Source organism: Podarcis pityusensis, assembly GCF_964106645.2.
Source record: "Podarcis pityusensis genome assembly, chromosome: 6".
NCBI lineage: Eukaryota > Metazoa > Chordata > Lepidosauria > Squamata > Lacertidae > Podarcis > Podarcis pityusensis.
Window position 1 is genome coordinate 57,569,672 of NC_138030.1, and position 23,050 is coordinate 57,592,721.

At 49.0% G+C, this 23,050-nt stretch overlaps 1 protein-coding gene across 4 annotated transcripts in view; it reads right to left on the reverse strand.

The window, feature by feature from the left end:
* Positions 1-7,835, reverse strand: part of SSBP3 (single stranded DNA binding protein 3) — a 167,713-nt gene extending 159,878 nt beyond the window's left edge. For 2 of the 4 annotated variants that reach the window (XM_081010678.1, XM_081010676.1), the window contains exons 1-4: positions 7,632-7,831; positions 6,688-6,760; positions 6,389-6,450; positions 3,588-3,672 (exon numbers count right to left, since the gene is read on the reverse strand). In XM_081010678.1, the coding sequence (XP_080866804.1) occupies positions 3,588-3,672; positions 6,389-6,450; positions 6,688-6,760; positions 7,632-7,687 (276 nt within the window). In that variant the 5' untranslated portion in view covers positions 7,688-7,831. Of the gene's footprint in view, positions 1-3,587; positions 3,673-6,388; positions 6,451-6,687; positions 6,761-7,631 lie in introns of all 4 variants that reach the window. The other 2 variants (XM_081010677.1, XM_081010675.1) reach the window with 2 other exon arrangements.
* Positions 7,836-23,050: the final 15,215 nt, after the last annotated feature.

The following is a 23,050-nucleotide window of genomic DNA, read 5'->3' on the forward strand; positions in this document are numbered from 1 at the left end:
AATGTAGCAGTACTATATCTTGAATGCAAGCAGTATCCCTCCACACCTTATGCTTTGCATCCAAGACCTACAGAGGGCATTCCAACATCATTACAAAACTACGTTAAGCCACATTTCATAGGGGACAACCTGAACTCAGAAGCAACTTCCCAACCAAAAAAGAGACATGAGAAGAAGTAAAGAAAGAACCAGCAATCCAAAATGGCAAATCCAGCGACTGGTTTGTCACTACGTGTAGTGACGAAGATCCTAATTCTGAATGTATCCACCCGCATGCTTAAGTCCCCACTGGTGTCAGTGGAAGTTCTATTCCTTTAGAAGTGAGGCTCAAAACAATACAGACACACTTCAAGAATAATCAGAAACAGGCTTGACACTTGCAGGCCGAAATCTAAACAGCGTCTTGTGGCGAACTTGCCACACACTAAGCAATATGGCAAAGCCACCTCTAACTGGGATGCTGCGTGCTCTGCCTCAGTTTTCACGGTGACAGTCCTATTTGAGAGCTACCAATGAGGAGCAAGTAGGGGCAAACTCCTTTCCCATCCACCAAACTGCAGGGATACGGGGCTCCTCCCCATAGCACAACATGGCCTCTTAAGTTTCTGCCACAAAGGCAAATTCAACTACTGCTTCTGAGCACACTGTTACGATGGAAGCAACACAGACCCAGGGTTAGGGACAAAGTCAGGTTTTTTGCCACCAACTGAGCCATATTCCTTATCGCAGCAGAGTACTTCTTCCCATTCAGGTGAATGGCATTTATTTCTCACTACTCTTAAGAGGGCTTAACTTTGATTGAAGGAGGAGGAAATCTACTTCCACTGGGATCAACAGTGCTGGGGCTGAGTTTCTACTCTCCAACTATGCCCCTAAAGTGCAGTCTAGTTGCCCACGGATTGTACAAGAAAGCAGAGAGTTTGCACCCTCTTCCCCCCTCCCCAGAGCAACACCAGGGCCAGGCTCCAACCATTGGTCTGAGAAGAAGCCGGCGCAGGGAGTTTGCTTCCCAGCCCTCTTCTGCCAGAAATGCTCTGCTCCAACTGTTAAGTTCCCTAGGACTGTAGAATTCATAGAATCATAGACTTGGAAGGGACCACGAGGGTCATCCAGCCCAACCCCTGCAATGCAGGAGTCTTTTGCCAAATGCGGGGCTTGAACCCACAACCCTGAGATTAAGAGTCTCATGCTCCACCAACTGAGCTATCCCAGAGTATTTGGGAAGAAACCATCTGGCTTCTGCTACCAGCCAGAGGGCTAAGAGCGAGAGCATCAAGGGAAGATCAGCCTGGCCACAACTAGGTAGATGCATCCACCTGCTTACAGCTCACAACTATCCTCTGGCACGGTCCAGCTGATCTTCCTCGTTTATCTTTTTTCTTCTCCACTCTCCTTCCCTTATGTGTCCTGTCTTTTTAGTTTGTAAGAGCCTGTTCCTCATTATTTTTTATTTTTATTGGTGCAAACTGTTTGGGGAGAGAACATTTGTCGAAAACAAACCAGGCCAATAAATAAATAAAAATGCCAGATTATTTTATTCCCCTTTAAGTACAACTGCTTTTCTATGGGAAGGCTACAAATCAGGGCACAGAGTTACAATGAAACCAGCCACAGAGACTAGGGCTCAAGTTTTTTGTGCCCCTCTCCCTTGCTTTTTTCTTTCAAGACAGACAGTTTCCTGCTAATTCATGCTGTCACAGCCTACTCTTCTTCACGCAAAAGCAAGTGCTTCCCATCAACAAGTCAGAAAAACATCTTCTAAAGATTGTTCATCATTAGGCAAAAGGATCTCTTTGGGGACTTGGTCAAATCGAATACACAAAACCAGATCAATGCCCAGCCATCTGCCAATTTTCTGGGAAACATAGTTCTATATTCCTGGTATGGCTGCATCAGGAGGAGATAAAATTAAAAATGTAGGTTGTGGATTTAATATGAAACTCTCCTTTCAAAAGTTGGTTCTGCAGAAGAAGAATGTCCATGATAAACACAGAGCAATGCACATTTTCAAAGTTTTCTTCTAGCCTAGGAAGTCTGCCTACAGTAAGCTCTCAAACCTTTTACTAAAAGCTACTTTAGATATCAAGAAGAGCTATTGTTCTGGAGTTTGTGATCCTCAGTACAGAAACCAGGGACCCCGTTCATATGTTACCAGAACAACTCTGAAACCATATTTATTTTGTCAGGTCTCACCCTGCTCCAGCAACATCCAGAGAGATAAGCAATGGACGAATTATCCCACTCTTCCCTGTGTTAGTGACCCCTTTTTCCCAGGGAGCTGGTCTGAGAAGGAACCATATAATTCAGGCAACACTATAGCTGTTAACTGAGAGGCAGAAGGCTATGGAGGGAGCAGCTCCCTAATGATCTTAACTTACGAATCATGTGAGAAACTGATTAAAACCAATGGGGTCTCTTTCCAAGTATATACTTTTTAACCAGACTGCTCACTTCCGACTCACTTTCCCCATAGACCACAGCTTCTCACCCTGCATATTATTTTGAGGCTCAGCTCAATGGAAACATGGACAACATTCAGCAGCTTGCTTTTTCTCCACTGAAACTCATCTCCTTACAAATCCTTCAGTCTGTGTGTTACAAAAGAAAAAGGACAAGATGCCTTTCCTTTTATGAACTATCAAAATCTACATCCTCCTGGGAATCCATGCTCTGCCATCATAGGTAGAAGCTGACAAGTCAAAGTTTATCCAGAACAGTTAGCTTGGGGCAATGTCCCCTCTAACAGGATAGGGTCACTAGAAACAGCTTCTAACGTTATCCTCTGTGGGGCTTGTAGCTCTATAGTTACTCTCACAACATCCCCCCCCCCCACCGTAACAAAGCAAACTCCAGATGCTCGCATCGCAGACACCTGCTATTTATTTGGGGGTAATCAATATCACACCGGAAAACAAAAATGCAAGATTCTCCACCTCGATTCAAACCCTGCATACAATAGCTCACCCTTCCTCTTACAGTCAATTTTGTACCCGCAGCCCATACAAAAATTCAAAATTAAAGAAATAATGAAGTCTGCATTGCAGTCTTAAGGGGAAAACCTTTGCATTGATATTTTGAACCGAGTCCATTGGCTCTCGAAGGCTACAGTTCTAGGCCCACTTACCTGGGAGTAAGTGGGGCTTACTTCCAGGTAAACACACACAGGATTGCCCTGCACAGCAACCTTACGAAAGATTCATAAATACAAACAGGCCCCGATGAGCTTTCAGAGACATTCTCCTCCTGGAGAAAGAGCATTCCACATTCAAATACAGCCACTCACTTATGTCAGAAAGTTTGCAAATGAGATTTCAACATGATAAATATCGCCACTGCATCTCTCCTTCACCCTGCCTATCCTGCGTGCCACTAGGAAGATGCATGGCGATGTAACTAGATCAATATGCACCACCTTAAAGTACTCAAGATAAGTATCTGAACTAGATTCACATAGCTGTGACTTTATAAAATATTATTCAACCAAGTCAGAATGGCAGCAATGGCAACACCCTTTTCTCCCCATTTGCTCCGGTGTGCCGTATTCCCATGAGTTTCTAGTCAAAAGGATTAAAAATTAAGTTACTCACATAATCATGAAAGGCTTTTGCTTCACTCGAGTGTTCGCAAGTATCTCGCCTTTCCGGAGCTGCACAGTAAAGGTCCCAAAATACACTGTAGGGCAAAGGAAAGAGAGAAAGAGGAGACAATGACTATGAACCTGTACAATATACAACACCACATACAGTGTTTGGTATGAAGTCTGGCCATGCCAACAGTTCAGCAGCGAGGAGCATCTATCTTTAGCAGAGAAGCAGTCAGTATATCACCTTTGTTCCACTTGAGACTTCCACCTCCAACAACATCCAACTAGAGACAAGCAAGATGTGCATTTGGGGATGCAAAGGTTATTAATGTGCAGATTCCCATGAAAGTGTCCAAAGACAAGCTGAACTTGGGGAAGGTCCGTGGCTCATTAGCAGAGCATCTGCTTTGCTTGAGGAATGTTCTGGGTTCAATTCCTGACACCTCTAATTAGGACTGGGAATGCCCCCCTCCAAAAACTTGGAGAATCACAGTTAGTAACTCTGGAACACTGGAAGAGATGGGCCAATGGTCCGACTCACTATAAGACAACTACCTGTGTTCCTAACTCTGGGGCATTCAAGCTCCCTATATTTAGACTCACTATTTTGTTTAAAGAGATTTCTTTCCGCAACCATTCGCTTTTGCTCATCTTGCCAGGGCTAGCCCATCCTGCTGTTTCCCCTCTATGCTCAGGCTGAACTTTTACTTTTGGACCTCTTACACACTTACTGCACATTCAACAGCACTTTTAATCGCCCTCTCGCTAGAACCGAATGCGTCCAATTCCGGCTGTTGTGCTGGTCCATTAAACCCGAACACATCTCCCTCTACATATGAAGCCATCTTCCAAACCAGAGTGCAATCCATTAGAGCTGTTTCAGTTTGACATTAAATGCCATACTGTCAATACAACATTGATTTCATCTTCTGTCTTGGATGTTGCACATATATAAGCACCGCCATAATGGAAGCCCCTTAGATAATAAAACTCACTGTCCTCCCCATGTTAGCTGCAGTCACTTATACAATTGCTGACTAATCTAGTGCCGTGTAGTGGGCAGAGTGTCATGAGGAAACCCAGGTTTAAAATCTCCACTACCATCATAAAGCTCACTGGGTGACCTTGGGCCACTCACTGGCTCTCAGCCTAACCTGCCTCTCTGGGTCCTTGTGAGAAACACATGGGGGAAATGGGACAACCACATACACTACCTTGAGCTCTTTAGAGGAAGAGTGGAATAGAATAAAAAACACACACCCCCTTTTCTTTCTGTCCCCTCTCCCCCATAACCTCACAATGCATATTGACAGCAATGTCTCACATCTAATGTAACTAACATGTAGAAAGGACTCTATGAACTGAAAACAGATGTTATGTTGTTGTCGTCCGTAAAAATATTTTAATAAAAACCTTTTTTAAAAAAATGAACAATTTCAGTCTCCCCAGGCATTCAGGTAAATAATGTGGGGTGTCAGAAAATAGCCAAAGCGCTCCTGCACGGTGGTTGTTTTTCAAGTATCAAAAACTCCAGGTGCTAACATTTTTCTTCTCAACTTTTTCTGACCAGTACTGACTGCATAGCCTGACGCCTGACACTATGCACAAACCCCAAGCACTGTAACAGACTGGGAAACAATCCAAACAGCATTAACCTGGGCCAGCTGACAGAGAATGTTCTGACAAAAAAAAAATGCTTCTGCTAACTACACACTAGAAAGAGAAATAAAAAACCTTTTAGCTCTCCTGCTCTACAGGTTCAGAAGTAAGCAGCCTTCAACTCCATGCGCTACCTCAACCTCTTCTACTCAAATAAACTACAAACCAACCCACAAGCCTAATCCAAAAACTGCACCGCTTACCTAAGCAACATGTGTCCCTCAACTCTCCATCTTTGGGTGTCAAGCCTGTCTCACATATGGTCATGTTGAAAGCATCCTGTTCTGCATTAGTAGCAAACTGCCCAGACGCATAGTAACTTCATCACATGCAAATGGTATCAATGGGGTTTACTGTCAAGAATTGCCCTTCGGAACCGGGTTGTAAGAAATGTTTCTATCACCCAGCATCACAGTACCAATTGCACATCTGCTCCAGTCAAGTTGAAGCTGCCCACTGGACTATCTGCGTCTCTGAGATAAATTCACAAGGGAGAGACAACCTCATAGCAAGCAGCATTGATCAGTAACTCTGTGCAGAAGCTAGGGGAAAGTGCCAGTGTTTCTTTGAAACTTTTTAAGTAAAACTAGAAATCTATCTGCAAGACTAATAAAGCTCTTCCCAAGGAAACGTTTCAGGAGAAGGCAAATACATTTATAAAAAATATCAGCGCCTGATCTATCCTGTCACACATTTACACCTCAGCATCATAACAAGGGTGGGGGAAGAAACAGAGCAATAGGTGTAACTTGCAGAAGTACTCCATATATTTTCTTACAAACAGCAACACATAACTGTCCTATGGCTGCACTCTGAATCACCATACATAAGGAAGTAAAGGCTACAGCTAGACCCCCTTATGCCTTGTTTAATGATAAAGGAAAGCTCAAGCAACATCTATTTTGTATGACTTGGAAACAGTTACAACAACTGATCAAGACTTTCTTCAGTACCTTTTTCTCCAACACTTGCTGAACTAAATCCCAACTAGGATGAAGAGAGGAGCTCACAGTTCAACTATGTCTATTTCTCAACGCAGGAACACAAGATCACTCAAAACTTTTGCCTGGGACATTCTTTCCCACTTACAGTCAGTTAAGCATAGGAGTTTCTATTTTGGGGAAGAGAAAGCAGCAGCCCACTTACCACCACCACGAATGTAAAAACCCAGGAGGTTCTCCTAGTGTGATGTTTTTTTCCCATCGGATCTGTAAACAGCAAAGGGTGCAAAGAGGTTAGATACTGGGAGAAAAAGATGCTTCCTCTGCCCCCAGCCCCCACTTCACCTCCCCTTTCCCCAAGCAGCCTCTGAGGCCCAACTAGCAATAAATGGCAAAAGGTGATAAAAAATTCAAAATGGAGGCTACAGTGCCTGCTTCTGAAAACAAAGGCCATCTAAAACAAGGGGTGAGGGAAGAGGGTCAAAAGTAAACAGAGCCACTCACCTCTGATAAAAAGGTCTGTGCTGATTTCTGTGCTCCTACATGCAGCAAGTATTCATACACATACAAAGCTAACCTGCAAAAGGACGGAAGAAAAGAAAAAGTGGTAGAAAAAGAGCAAGCGGCCACTGTGCCGAACAAGACTTTATAGGATTGTCCCACTTCCACGCTGAGCTTCCTCTCACTTCAGTGGGGATGAACCCAGGTTTAAAGCAGGGCAGTGAAGAAATATCACTTCCTTCCTGCCTCCAGTGCAGAGAGCAAGGAGCGCTCTCCTTCCCGCCCCGCGCAGCCCCCATCCCACCTCAGAGATAAGTTGATACTAGCTCAGGGCAGGAAACAAAATGCAACTTCTGCAGGCACATGCCCCATTTGCAAGGCAGCCAGCAGCATCCCCCAGCCATTCATTAAAGCTTCCAGGAACCCAAAGCGAGGTGTGGGGAGGGGGGTTTGAGGTCTTTCTCCACTAGTGCCTGGACAGATTTGGGGGAAGGCCAGCTTGGTCTAAGAGGGGTCCCCCCACCCCGAAATCCTCTTCTACCCAACCCCCCGATTTGCCCAAACTTGCAAACTCTAGAAGCGAAGTGGGAGGGCCAAGGGGAAGCCTACCCATCGCTCATCGCCTGGACAAAGCCCTTCACCCCTTCCACTTGCACAGACGGACAGACACTTCAGACAAAAGGACGCGGTGCATGCGTTCTTCCATCGTGCTTTCCGATCCGCCACCCTCCGCTCTCCCTTCCACCACGAAGAGGCGGGACCGCGGTAGGGAGAGATCCTTTCCCCGCCACGACCACCCCGCTTCCACCCCTGGATCGCAGCCTCCATGCCCGTCCCCTCCAGATGCCCGAGCTCCCCGAAGACAATGAAGGGACGGCGAGAACGCCTGTCGGAGGAAACCATGCGCGGCTGCTCCCGGGAGTCCCCTCCGGTGCCTGGGCGCTTACTTTTCCCGAGCCTGCCCATCCGAGGGCACCGCCGAGCCTTTGCCTTTGGCGAACATGGTCCGCAGCAAGAAAGAGGCGAAACCGAAGCCGCCGCCGCCGCCGCCGCCTGGATCTCTCCGCTGCCGTTCGGTCTCCGAAGCCTCGCGCCTTCCCTCAGCTGTGGCTCGCCCAGGCTCCGCCGCTGGCGCCGCGCCGATCGCCCCGGTTTCAGCTGTCAAAGCCCCAGCCCCGGCCTCGACCCCATCGCCCTGCCCCTCTCCGCGGCTCCGGCTCCTTCCTCAGCTGCTCCTGCTGCTGTTGCTGCTGCTGCTGCCGCCACCGCGGCTGCCCCCGGCTCAACCGAACGTGGCTACACTAGGGATGGAACGCGGCGGGCGTCAACGTTCCACAATGGATACATTCCCCGGCCAATCGGCGGCCTGCGGGGGGAAGGGTTGCTCCGCCCCCGAACGGCGAGTTTAAGGTGGCACCGGGGGAGATGCTGCCGGGCAGGACGAGGCGGAGAGAACCGCGCTCCGGCTGCTTCCTAAAGGGTCCCCTTGGCTGGGGGGAGGGCCTCCGCGGCTCCGCCTCCTCCTCCTGCCGCTGCCGAGGGGCTGAGCTGCCTTCCTTACCCGGCTCCCTCCTCGACCCAGGTACCCTCCCCTAATCCCAGCCTCCCCACCAGACGCCCTCCCGCTGTCTCGCTCGCACCATTCACCTTTCCCACATGCACCGCCCTGATCTCACTCCTCGCCCCAGCCTCCCCGCGCGTCGTTTGCACCCGCTACAGCACGATCCCGCGCCGCACCAGGCAGCAGCCCCCTCGGCGCCCCATTTTGCACCCGTGGCTGCACCTGCCTCGCTCGCTCCCTTTCCCCGCTCCCTCTCCGAGCCCTACTCCTGCCCTTTGCTTCTACCTCCATCCTCTTTGCGCTCGGCCGCCCCACTTTCTCCGCCTTCCTCTTCCTCCCGACCTCCCGCCTCCATTACCTTTCATATAGCGCTGCCCAGGCTGAAGCTGCGATCCTCAAGCCCCTTCAGCTCCCGAATACATTAGACTGTGTGTGTGTGTTCCTCAGTTGGGACTTGCGGATCGCAGCTCAGAAGTGCGCAAAGTGAGAGGCGCACCCCCCCCATCTCGAGGCGTGCTACTTACTCAGAAGTAACTCCCACCTTGCTCAGTGGGGCTTACTCCCAAGGAAGCGCGAATCTGTGGTTTGCAGTGGGATCTCGGCTTCGCCAATGGAATCTTAAAAACGGGGCCTCCCGATGGCCAGGGGTCCATTCATTCATTCACCTTTTGTACCCCGCTTCTAAACACCTTTATTAGGAAGCCGTACGGAGCTCAACGGGACTTAACTCCCAGTCCTAGTAAAAAGGAACAGGAGCGGCGTGGTTGGACCACCTTTGCATACTCCTCCGGTTCCCCATCTCTTCCACCCACCCTCCCGCCCAGCTCCTTTGGTCCGCTCGAGGCTATTTTTGTTTCTCCTTGCAGAGAAGGGGGTGTCGTGTCTTACCCACCTTTGCAGAAACCGGACTAAAACCGCTTTTTTAAAAATGTTATCTTACACCAGGATGGCCCTAACATAAGGACCTATTCAAAATGCCTCAAAACGGAGGGAGCGGGACCTCCCCAGATTTATTTTTTTAAGGGGGGGGGGAGAGACACAGAGAATTGGGTGGAGGTTTGAGGAAGTTTTGGAGAGGGAGTACCGTTTAGGAGATCTTTAAAACACGGGTTTTAAAATGATACCCGTACCCCCGAAGAAAAACCTCAGAGATGCCTGGGGGCTATGTATGATCCAGGAAAAGGCGCCTTGTATCCTTCAAACAATAACTCGCCACCATCTCCCCATCCCTGTTAACAGCTAAAGACCCACATTTGCGGTCCGTTTCTCTCCTGAAGCCTAAAGTTAGAACCTCCTGAGAAACTGGGAGGGAGAGCTTTTTCCAGCTTCCCCCCACCCCGCAAATGTCGGTGCCTTTCGCTTTAAATATGATATAACCCGTTTGCTACTGTCCCTTTAAAAAAGACGAGCTGAAAAAGCTGTGTAAGCGCTGATTGGCTGCCTGTTTGGATACATCCTTAGGGGGGACTAGAAACCGTTCGCCAGGGTTGATTTTTTTTTTAAACTGTGCTGTTCCAATAAACAAGTAACGCCCCTCCCCCTTACATGCCTATCACCAAACAATTAAAGGGTAGGTCAGTGTCCTGGGGAAAAAACAGTGGAAGAAGGGAAACTCAAACCCAGAGTTAATATAAACTACAAGCGCGCACACGCCCATTAAAGTTCGGTGATATTGTTCAAAGGTGTATATTTGTTTAAAAGGGGGCAGAGTGTGCTTAACGTGAGCAGAGCCCCTGAGTGATCTGTAGTATGGATCTTTAGAAAGCGAATTTATGTGCGTTTTCGGAGTAATGTTCCTTCCTCCCTCCTCTCTCTCTTCCCCCCACCCCGCCCCCAGGAAACGATACAGCCCGGAGCTTTGTACTCGCCTTGATTTAATCTGTGCTATGCGTGGTTACTGAGGCTTCCAGGGAAAGGTAACATTCAAAGGCTGCAGAGCACTCTGCGGTGGAAACTTGCAAGTTTTAAGATTTTTTTTTCCCGGTAGGTGGCATGGAATTCACGGAAGGAAAAAGATACTCACCACCACAGATCCCTTTAAAAAAGCGTTTCCATATATATTTATATATATATATAAACATTTAGGAGTTGTGTGAGCCATCAGTAATTGAATTAGTTTGGTACAGTTGTTGGGGTCAAAATTCCTTAAAACCATAAAGGCTAGCAGTTTTCTTGCTCAAAATAAATCCTTTGCTTTCCTGGTGTTTATTTCCAATATTATTATTTTTATCATCATTAGCATATGGGGTAGTTTAGGTGATCAACTTTTAGATGCATGACGTAGATGGACAAAATTCAAACACAAATCGGAGGAGGAGTTTCATTTTCTCTAATTTACAGCAGTGCCTGCATTGTTAAAGTAACTTTCCTTGTAGAATCTCAAGTAAAGGTCAAAGGAATTGGATGTATTTGACAGCTTGGAGAAAACACGATGAAGAGGCAATATGATAACCATAGCCAAATATTTGTAGGGTTCACACATAGATGACAGAGCAAATTTGTTTCCTGTTGCTCCAGAGGGTCGGGCTACAACCAATCAAGTTAGAATTACAAGGAGATTTCAAGTAAGCGTTAAGGAGGATTTCCTTTTGCCATGGGATGCTGGACTAGATGGACAATTGGGCTTATTCAGGAGTGAACAGAGAGGTGGGCCACATCAGGGGTACGGAACCTCAGCACTTTACCCCAGGCCACTAACTGGTCCTGATTCACAACCTGGGGGCTTTCGCTGGAATGTGTCTTTGAATTCTGACAATGCCTCTTCCTTGTCTAGATGGAGGACAGAGCGGGAGTCTGAGTTTGTGTAGAACAGGCTTCCTCAAACTTGGCCCTCCAGATGTTTTTGAGACTACAATTCCCATCATCCCTGACCACTGGTCTTGCTAGCTAGGGATCATGGGAGTTGTAGGCCAAAAACTTCTGGAGGGCTGAGGTGGAGGAAGTCTGGTGTAGAAGGTAGCTAGCTGTACAGAGGTAAAATCCATACATCCGCCCACTTTTGCCTCTGGCTCCACCTGCCACTGTCACCTGGCCCTTGGAAGGTTGCACAGAAGGAAATGTGGCCCCCGGCTGAGAAAAGGTCACTCCACCCTGGAGCTAGGCGATCTTTGAGGTCCTTTTTAATTCTGTGACTCTAGAATTCTACTTTGAACCTAAGGAATCAATGAGGGTGTTAACAATTACAGTCATACCTCAGGCTACAGACCCTTCAGGTTGCGTTTCTTCGGGTTACGGACTGCCGGTTCCAGAAGTACCGGAATGGGTTACGGCAGTCGCGCATGAGCAGAAGTGCTAAACCGCTCTTTGCGCATGTGCAGAAGCGCCGAATCGCAACCTGCACATGCGCAGATGCACCACTGTGGGTTGCGAACGTGCATCCTGCACGGATCACATTTGCAACCCAAGCGTCCACTGTATTGGAAATCACAGAGGGTGGGGGAGGACGGTGCTCCTTGTTTAAGAACTTCCTCCATAGGAAAGGCACAAGCACTCTGCAGTTTCCCTCACTTAGGGCTGGACGGGTGGGTGTTTTAAAAACATTTATCATAGCAACTTTGCATGTGAAACCAGAGGGAGTGAGAAGGGTGTCTTGCAAGAAGCTGCATCAGCCGCTGTGGTTTGCTCCCAGCAGGGTTCTGTGTGAAAATGTCTGAAAAGCAAGAGCTGCTTTATATCATAAGGGGTTTGTACGTGATGGGCCAGGATATCGCTTTTGGGGCCAAAGTGTGCAGGCAGCACTTTGCAGGAGGCAGAGCTAAGTATAGTGAACCCTGCAAAAACTATGCTGCTGGAGTTTCCTTTCCACATCCTTGTCAGCTATGGATTCCAGGGTCTGTTTGCAGAGGAGCAAATGCTTGCAGAAGGATGTGGATCCAAGGAGTCACAGAATTCCACTGTCCATGTGCCCCTTTGCAGCATCTCAGGGTCAAAGTGGGGGTTTTGGAAGTACAGTGGTACCTCGGGTTACATACGCTTCAAGTTACAGACTCCGCTAACCCAGAAATAGTACCTTGGCTTAAGAACTTTGCTTCAGGATGAGAACAGAAATCGTGCTCCAGCGGCACGGCAGCAGCAGGAGGCCTGATTAACTAAAGTGGTGCTTCAGGTTAAGAACAGTTTCAGGTTAAGTACAGACCTCCGAAACGAATTAAGTACTTAACCCGAGGTACCACTGTACTCTTTCTGCTTTGTCCAAGTCAGAAATACTGAAGAAGATCTGTTCCTAACAGATCTTTGACCCCTTCCTGAGCTGATACCATTTCTTGCACTGACCAGTTTCCTTCCCTGTCCTGGAAATGCCAATCGATACCATGAGCAAGCAAAAAAACGACAACAGCAGCACACAAGAGCAGCAGTTTCAGAGAAGGAAAACAAAGCTCACTCCAGCCTTCTTATCCTGAAGTGTGATCCTTGAAGAGGGTCGTTTTTCTTCCTTGGAAACCTGCAAAAAGGGGAACATTTGCAACGCCTGTGATTTGTGTTATGAAACTCTGTTCCCGGCATCTCTCTTGCTAGCTAGTTTGCTTTCCTTCCAGGTATTTAGCAATACGTGGCCTCCTCTTCCTCTGCGCTCCACGTCCCTTATGGTCGGGTGCTGCAGTGAAATCAGAAAAAGAAGCCCTTATTGGTGACATCAGCCTCCACCAGAAGTATTAAAGAGATGTGCCAAATTCAGCCTTGTGAGCTCACTGCAAGGAGAACCAAGTGGATACACATGATGGGCTGGGAAGGAGCCAACCTTCCCTTTCAACATAAACAGCTTCCCAAAGTGGAAAGAGGAGGAAGACGACTGCCGAAAGATAGGAATGCATGTTTGGGACTGGGATATTTACAGACCTAACCCCAGCTTTCTGCAGATTCTCTTAATTAAATGTGGCTAAATATGATGGACATTTTTCAAGCATATCTGAAACCCGATCTTGCCATGCCTTGTTCCATTTTAAATCCCCTTAATGCCATGCTGGCCTACTCCTCTTCCACTGGGAGGAAAAATACTGAGCAAACTTTCAGGGTACTTGCACAATATGGATGCGGTTTCGTACCTCAGCTGCCAAATCCTTGTGCAACGCTGGGCACACGGCTGTATCATGCCACAGCTGTACATCTGTAAAATGGGGATGATCATAATAGTAATAGCACTTCATATCTGATGGGACCTGTAGTGGTAAACTTGTTAAAATTAAAGATGGCGCATTAAGGCATTGCTGCGTTATACAAACAAAGTTGTACATTAATTCAAGATGCTTCTGTTGACACGCAAGCCCCCAAACCTTGTGGGCCTCAGATATCTGAAGGAGCACTTCCTCATGTGTAGACCTGCCCAGGTGTTACATTCTGCAGGCAAGGTGCTGCTAGCCACTCTGTGAAGCTTGTGGGGTGGCAGCGCAAGAGAAGGCCTTTTCTGTGCCATGCCCCCACCTCCCAGTGTGAAATGCCTTCCCTTGTCCTTGAGTCCATTTTGATGTCTCATCAACACACATTTTTGTTATACATTGGTTATATCTTACATCATGGGTTGTCAACATGGCACCCATAGAGACCTTCCCTGGTGACTGTGGGGTCCTCTCCCCATTTCTTAACAAAGAGAAAGCTCTCCTCCCAACCTAATTGCAGTGCAGGGTTGTGTTTAAAACTGGGGAGAGTTAACACACACACCACATAAGACCCCTGTATAGAAAGCTGCTTTCAAGTACAGTTATCACAGAGGAGAGAGAGTTTTGGAGGGATTACCCCCTCCCCAGCGGTGACCACACCCTGCCTGCTGAAAGCACCCTCATTGCAACTGAGCTTCAAAGAAGACTCCTCTTGGCTCCAATGCGGCCAGGCCTAATGGCTGCAGGAGAGAGGTGACCTTCCTAAGAACTTAAGAGGAGTCTCCTGGATCAGGCCAACGGCCCATCTAGTCCATCATCCCATTTTTCTTAAGAGGAGAGTGCAAAATATGATCTGAAGCTCAACATCAAAAAAACGAAGATCATGGCCACTGGTGCCATCACCTCCTGGCAAATAGAAGGGGAAGAAATGGAGGCAGTGAGAGATTTTACTTTCTTGGGCTCCATGATCACTGTAGATGGTGCAGCAGCCACGAAATTAAAAGACGCCTGCTTCTTGGGAGGAAAGCAATGACAAACCTAGACAGCATCTTAAAAAGTAGAGACATCACCTTGCCAACAAAGGTCCGTATAGTAAAAGCAATGGTTTCCCCAGTAGTGATGTATGGAAGTGAGAGCTGGACCATAAAGAAGGCTGATGCCGAAGAATTGATGCTTTTGAATTATGGTGCTGGAGGAGACTCTTGAGAGTCCCATGGACTGCAAGAAGATCAAACCTATCCATTCTTAAGGAAATCAGCCCTGAGTACTCACTGGAAGGACAGATCGTGAAGCTGAAGCTCCAATACTTTGGCCACCTCATGAGAAGAAAAGACTCCCTGGAAAAGACCCTGATGTTGGGAAAGATGGAGGGCACAAGGAGAAGGGGATGACAGAGGACGAGAAGGTTGGACAGTGTTCTTGAAGCTACCAGCATGAGTTTGACCAAACTGCGGGAGGCAGTGGAAGACAGGAGTGCCTGGCGTGCTCTGGTCCATGGGGTCACAAAGAGTCGGACACAACTAAACGACTAAACAACAAGAAATGTGGACCTCCAATTCCTAGAGCTAACAGGTAGGAGGTGGGGGTTAACTCTTGCCTCCCCAGCTGCACTCTCCAAGAATGAGGCTTGTGGGACTAAGAGAAAACATTGCTTTTGAGGCTCATCGCTGCTGGGAATGGGGGATGAATGTGTGAGAGGGAGGTCTTATCTGCTGGGATCCTGCCTCTCTCCACCTGGCTTAGGGCGGGGCCTGGCAGGCTTGCTTCATAAGAACTGCTGCTGCTGCCCAGCAAGGACGGGGTTATTTTGGGGAATGTTTTGTTGGGAGTTTTGCTGTTATTGATATTATTTTTGGTATCTTTATGTGGAAATTGTTATGTTTGGTTATGTAGTTTTGATGTGTTTTATGACTGCTTTGCTATTTTTGTAACCATGTAAATCTTTTCATATTGTAAGCCGCCTTGAGCATTGTTTTAACTGTGGAAAGGCGGCATACAAATAAAATGATGATGATGAGTACAGTGTGGTGCGTGCATGATGTTCCCAGCTGTTTCTCCAGTTTGCAAATTTGGCCCCCCCCCCAGGTTTCCAACCTCTGTATTGCCTGGCTTAATTGTATTATGCTGAATGTAAGCCACGGGGGGGGGGGGGGAGCTGCCTGGTGAAAAGTTGGATATAAATGCCTGCAGATAAATAAACTGAGCAGCAGCAGCTCCCTTGGTAGAGCATGAGACCCTTAATTTCAGGGTTGTGGGTTCGAGCCCCACACTGGGCAAAATATTCTAACATGGCAGGGAGTTGGAATAGATGACTTTCGTGGTCCCTTCCAACTTACAATTTTATGATTCTATGAAGTATGCCCAACTGTAGAAAAGCAAAAATAACTATGGCACTATATTGTGAAATGCAATATTTCAAAGGTAAGCTTCATGCAATCACTTCTGTGGCTTTTTAAAGACTAATTTTGAAAATTTCTGAGCCATATTTTCCATCTAGGAGGGCTCCTGCACCTTTAAGGTGTGCAGAAGAGAGAATTTCCACATGTTATGCAAACTACAGCTGCTGAAATCCTACCTGGTCACCCTAGTGACCTTTGCATGTTAGCATGGATGATCAGGGGGTTTATGAGTTGTCCCATTTTTAAAAACTGTGTGCATGCAAATCTGCCATTGCAAGAAAATCAACCAGATTCTTTATCAAAGCAAGCAATGACTCATCAGCCCAGTAGAATTACTGGAAGTTTCCCAGAAGCATGTTGCAGATGGTGATCAAGAAGCATGTAGATGGGGGTACTTGGATTCTTAAAAAAGTCTGACTAATACCCACACTAATAGTTCCTAAACTAAAGCAGCAGCCATGGGATAAAAGGATTGGTTTGCTTGAGGCGAAGGGGGAGTTAAGCAGAATAAAAATGGAAACAGTTCATACTAGAAAGCAGTAACCAGTGGGGATCAGCCAGATTCAGTCCTGTTTATATGTGCAGCAGAATGAAGTGGTAGGTGGGTGAAATATACTCAGAGTCGCAAAGTGATTTCATGCTCTTTATTCAGCTCATAGTGGTGAGGAGGAATGAATAAAATGTCCCCTCACAGTATCTGCTTTATATACATTATTTACACAATGGGCTGCACATGATTGGCTAATTCTGGAATTCTACTGTAAGCCAATCAGGTTGTGGATTCACTTCTATCTGGAGCAGGATTGGGTGGTTCCTGCCAACCAATCATACTGCTGCATTGTTCTAGGACCAATCAGACTGCTGCCTTTTGGATCCTATTGTTCTAGGACCAATCAGACTGCTGCAGTTTGGATCCTATTCAACTCAGTACATAACACCCCTCCCCTCTAAGTTCCAGTCCTGCCCGGGAGGTCGCATTCATAGTCCTCAAGGTATGCCGGCGGCCTACGTGTGCGTTGTGGCCTGGGGTGTTCCCTGGTCCGGGCTCCGGGTTCTGGCTCGTGTTCCAAGGATGCTGGCTGTGATGCGGCTGTTTGGTCTGGTGCAACCGGCTCGCTCAGTCGTGGTTCTGGTTCCGGTGTCCTTTCGGCCTCACGGGTCCTCTCTGTATTTACTGATTCTGCCTCTCCTGCTGGCCCCTCCTGCTCTATGGGCCTCACTGCCCCGCTGTTCCCTTGGGACTCCTCTGACCTGTCCTCCTCCTGGTTTTCTCCCGGGAATCGTCGCCGTATCTGGTCGCAGTGGCGGCGCCAGCATTGCCCCCCATCCGTTAGCACCTCGTACGACACGGGGCCAGTGACCCTGGTGATTGTGGCGGGTACCCATGCTGGGCCTGCCCCAAAATTCTTTGCGTACACTGGGTCCTGGGCCTCGAAGGTCCGGGGGTTCCTGCCTTCCCCCACCACTATCTCATCCTGAGCTCTATCGGGGTGAAGGCGGTCCAATCTGATTGCAAGGCGCCGACCCATTAGTAGTTCAGCGGGGCTCCGGCCAGTCGTTGAGCTGGGGGTGCTGTGCTGTGCTAGAAGGAATGTGGCAAGGCGGTACTCCCAGTCCCCTTGCGTCATGCGGCGAAGGGTGTCCTTGGTGGTCCGCACCATGCGTTCTGCTTGGCCATTGGTGGCAGGGTGGAACGGCGCCGAACGGATGTGGCGGATGGCGTTCTGCGCTGTGAAGGTTTGGAATTCTCCTGACGTAAATGCAGTCCCGTTGTCTGAGACGAGAGTGTCAGGGAGCCCGTGGGTTGCAAACAGCCTGCGTAGTACCCGGATGGCTGCGGACGTGGAAGTGGACGGTACCAGTGCGACTTCCAGCCATTTGGTGTAGGAGTCCACCACTATGAAGAATGTTTTCCCCTGAAAGGGGCCAGCGAAATCCACATGCAGGCGTGACCATGGTGCTCGGGCGGACTCCCAGGACTGGACTGGGGCCCTTGGGGGATCTGGGCGGGATTCTTGGCAGGCCTGGCAGTGTTTGACCCAGGCCTCTATCTCTCCATCGATCCCCGGCCACCACACATAACTCCTGGCAAGGGCCTTCATTCTTACTACCCCTGGATGTGTCTCGTGTAGGGCTGTGAGGACCCTTTTGCAGAGGGGCTGGGGAACAACGACTCTGCTTCCCCATAACAGGCACCCCTTGTGGGCCGACAGTTCATGTTTGCGGGTTGTGTAGCCGGCGAATTCTGGCCCGGGGCTGCTGCTGGGCCATCCCCTCCACACCCAGTCCAGGACCCGGGAGATGACCCTATCTTTCTTGGAATGGTGTGCAACTTCTTGTGCCTGAATGGGGCGGTCGGGAAGCAGCTCCAGGCTCATAACCTCTTGTGCAGGTGCTGGGTCAGGGCCTGTTTCCGGTAGTGGTAGCCTGCTGAGGGCGTCCGCATGGCCCATCGCCTTCCCAGGTCGGTGAGTCAGTGCATACTGGTAGCTGGCAAGGAAAATTGACCACCTGAGGACGCGAGGAGACAGCACTTGGGGGGTCTGCTTTTCGGGGGCAAACAAGCCAAGCAACGGCTTGTGGTCAGTCACCACGGTGAAGGGCCGCCCGTACAAGAAATCATGGAATTTTTTTACTCCCTTTACGATTGCCAGACCCTCCTTGTCGATTTGCGAGTAGTTCCGCTCGGTTGTGTTGAGTGTCTGGGAAAAGTACGCCACCGGTACCTCTCTTCCATCCGGGAGTTGGTGCCCCAGGACAGCTCCAATGCCATAGGGTGAGGCGTCGCATGCTAGCACCACCGGCAGCCTCTCGTCGAAGTGTGCCAAGACCGAGTTTGAGACAAGCAAGTCCTTGACTGCCTGGAATGCGGCCTCCTGGCGCTGGCCCCACACCCAAGGGGCCCGCTTGTCCAGGAGTCTGTGTAGGGGCTCCGCTACCGCCGCCTTGTGGGGAAGGAAGGAATGGTAAAAGTTCAATAGCCCCAAGAAGGCCTGAAGTTCAGTCTTGCTCTTGGGCGCTGGGGCATCACAAATGGCCCGTACCTTGTCCCCAGTCGGGTGGACCCCTTCTGCGTCCACCATAAATCCCAGAAAGTCCACCTGAGGCACTCCTAGTAGACATTTTTCCCGCTTCACCTTGAGACCCGCCGTCTGGAAACGGTGCAGAACGGTGCGGAGGCGGTCCTCAAACTCCTCTGGTGTGGGGCCGGCAATCAACACATCATCGAAGAAGGGGGTGACGCCAGGAATCCCTTTAAGGAGAGAGTCCATTATATTCTGGAATATGCCTGGTGCCACGCTGACACCGAATTGCAGCCGCTTTACCCTGAACGCTCCTCTGTGCGTCACAATCGTCTGTGCCTCTGCTGTGGCCTCATCTACTGGCAGCTGTTGATATGCTTGGGCCAAGTCCAGCTTGCCAAAAATTTTCGACCCAGCCAGGGTGGCAAGGACATGGCTGACCACTGGCACTGGGTATGCGTGGGCCGTGAGGGCCTTGTTTATGGTACATTTGTAGTCTGCGCAGATGCGGACCGAACCATTAGGCTTGACGGGTGTGACGATTGGGGTTTCCCAGGGAGCATTAGGCACCGGCTCCAGCACTCCTTGCTCTACGAGTCGGTCCAATTCCTCGTCTATACGGGGTTTCAAGGCGAACGGGACCCGGCGGGCCTTGAGCCTGACCGGTCGTACTGCGGGGTCAAGCTGTAGCGCAATGGGGGGGCCCGTATACTGTCCCAATTTCCCATCGAAAACCCCTGGAAATTCCTTGCATATGGCGTCCACGTCCACTTGTAAGCTAGTGTGGTTCACCCCGGTGACAGCTAGCCCCAGTGGTCCAAACCATGCCAATCCCAGTAAGCTAATGTAGGGGCCCTTGACCACAAGCAAGTCCAGTTGCCGCGTCCGCCCTCGGTATTGCACCCTGAAGGTCCCCACCCCCATTGTGGGGACCTTACGTTTCTGGAAGTCCCGGAGGGTGAATGGGGCCGGCCTGAGTTTGGGACCCCCAGTGGGACACAGTTTCCTTAAGGTCCTTGCCGAGATTATGGATAGAGTTGAACCCGTGTCAAGCTCCATGCGGCATGGGGCCCCCTCTATCTGTACCTCTACATAAATTTTCTCTACGTTGGGGTGGGGCAACTGGTATACCTGGAAGTCCGTGAGCTCCGTCGAGTTGCCTTGGTGCGTTGGGCCCCGGGACCTGGGGCTCTTGGATTGGTCATCTGATGCCTGGTGTCGGGTGGGCCGAGCCCGACACACCCGGGCGATGTGTCCCGATTTTCTGCACTGCCTGCACTCTGCGTTGCGGAAACGGCAGGTCCTCCTCTCGTGACTCTCCCCGCAGCTTGCGCAGTTCCCTCCTTCTCGTCGAGGCAGCTGTGGTCTGTGCGCTGCTTGAGTGCGCTGCTGTACTCGGTGCACCTCCTCCCTGTCGGATCCTGAGTCGTCGGTGAGGTCTTCATGGTGGACCCTCGGTTGGGATGGCAGGCTCGGCCGTGCCTCTTGGGTCGACCTCTCGGCAGCTTCTGTTGCCAGGGCCTCCTCCAGAGCGACCTGGAACGTTAGGTCCTTCTTAGCGTAGAGGCGTCGTTGCAGCTTCTCATCCTTCAGGCCACCGACGAGGCGGTCACGAAGCATGTTCTCCAGCTCTGAGAAGTTGCAGAACCGGGCGGCTTGGCGGAGAGAGGTCACAAACCCAGTTATGGTTTCCCCAGGGGCTTGCCGCTTTGCGTAGAAGGCATTTCGACGAGCCACCACTGAGGGCTGCGGCGAAAAGTGCCCCTTCAGCTGTTCCATTATTGTTTTGTATGGAACAGTAGCAACGTCTTCAGGCGCAAGGAGAGCCCGGGCGATTTCAAACGTCTCCTCTCCGCAGACGCTGAAGAATATCGCCCTCTTCTTGGCGTCTTCTTCGTCGGTGACCCCTTTGGCTTCTAGGAGGAAGGTGAAACGGGAGGCGTACGCTTCCCAGTCTCCAGATGCTGGGTTGAATGGCGAGAAGCTGCTGTTGGCTGCCATTCTGAGTTCCTTGTGCCCCGGAGCTGAAGCCTGGATACACGGTGCGAGGCAGCGGTGCGGCAGTTGGCGGTGCTGCGGTGCTGTGTGTGGCAGTCAGCTCAGCGGGATCCCACCTTCGTCGCCAGTGAGATATACTCAGAGTCGCAAAGTGATTTCATGCTCTTTATTCAGCTCATAGTGGTGAGGAGGAATGAATGAATGTCCCCTCACAGTATCTGCTTTATATACATTATTTACACAATGGGCTGCACATGATTGGCTAATTCTGGAATTCTACTGTAAGCCAATCAGGTTGTGGATTCACTTCTATCTGGAGCAGGATTGGGTGGTTCCTGCCAACCAATCATACTGCTGCATTGTTCTAGGACCAATCAGACTGCTGCCTTTTGGATCCTATTGTTCTAGGACCAATCAGACTGCTACAGTTTGGATCCTATTCAACTCAGTACATAACACCGGGCGATTTTATTTTTCAGTAGTCAAAAGCTTCCTGCAAATAGACAGAAATCAGGCAAAGGCCAGCAACAGACATTTTCTCCCTGCTGACTGTGCTTGACAAGGTAAAATCATCACCCAGTGGCGTAGCCCAAAGGGGCAGTTGCCCCAGGTGCAAAATTGTTAGGGGTGCAAAATCTCAACACCCAGTTCTGCCTGAATACAACTGCGCACTTCCATCACCGGGCTCCATTGAAAACAACTTCTCCATGCGAACCAGGAAGTGACCTCTCCAAACAACAACTTAATCTCTGTGGCTGCAATCTTTTGGGTAATGCAGATGCCTTTATGCAGTCGAATGCACATGCATACTTCGTTTCCCTACCTCTCACCCTCTCCACGCGGCCCTGGGCTCTGGCAACCCATTCTATGCCACTGTCACACCACCCCCACCCTCCACAAACACCATCTGCTAATGGCTATATCTTCGACTACTCAGTTGATATTTCAACATCTCTCCCTGCTTCAAAAATGGGGACAAAATAGAATTTCTCAGCTTATCTCCAAAGCATGATTGCCAAAGTAGTCTGGACAAGAAATAAGTTCTGCACAGGTAGCATCTCTTGGAACTGGGGTGGGACGTGGGCACTTAAAGCACCACCTGTGCCTACACAGACTTGCCCAAATGATTTATTATCGTTTGGTTGCCAGATGAAAAACTGTTCTGTTTGCCTGGATGTTTTACACCGATGCTTCTATTTCTTGGTTTCTTTTTTATTTGTTATTATCTGTTGAGTTTTTTCCTGCTGTAGCAATTTGCCACTGTTGTTTCATGATATTTAGTGTGTTGATGGTGATTTTAAAAAACCTCTTTTGCTGTTTTAGGTGGCAAGGCTGAAGATGTTTTAATAAATAATATCAATATTGTGTTGTTTGGATAAGTGATGACAGTGGAGACGAAAGCCCCGCACAAAAGGTTTAGCTCTGTTTGAAAGGCAACTCCAGGCATCCCAGTTCTGCTCATCAGCTTGTTATGTTTCCAACCAGTTCTCCAGAGGGCAAACTTTGTGAAACCTGTATTGTACTTCCTTTCCCTTTACTTGTCTTTGCCATTCTGACATTCATTTCTATGGAAACGGGAGCATAAGTAGGAACTGAGAGGCAGCTCCTGAAACTAGCAAGAACTCCTGATCACAGCCATTGGCTTTTGGATACAGTTTCCATGAGAACAGATGTTTGGTCAGCATTAGTAGTGGGGGGGGGCGAGTCTCAAAACAGATCTCTGTGTGTGTTAATATGTTTGTGTACATGCATGGGAGAGACTCGGTGTCTGAAATCCTGAAAAACTGCTACCAGTCAGTGTAGACAATACTGGTATGACTTGGTTTACGGCAGCTTCCTATGATCCTATCTACAAAAACATTTAGAGGATCAGGATTCATTTATTTAAAAAAAAAGTCACCTGAATATTGCATAACTACTTTAATACTACATGGCTATAGTAATTAAATGGCTTTGAAACACCACTACATCTTTTATAAATAATAGTTACTTTTTTAATCCTCCCCACTGCTGCATGAATGTGAACAATCTACCTCACAGCAAAGTTTTACAATGAGCCTCTATTTCGCTGTTGGTTTAAGTTATTCAGCAAAGTCCTTTATGTATTGTTATAAACTGAGGGGAGGGAAGGCTCCCCTAAACCCAATAAATTAATGTGTGGGGTGTTAGGGGAGGGGTAGTGCTTCTGGTGGGGCACATGGCTTGCTCCTTCTGTGGTAGTTTTGTTCGCCTTTGGCCCTGCTCTCGTCCCTCACCTGTGGCTCCGAGAAGCTGTCAGCATGTGCCAGTGGG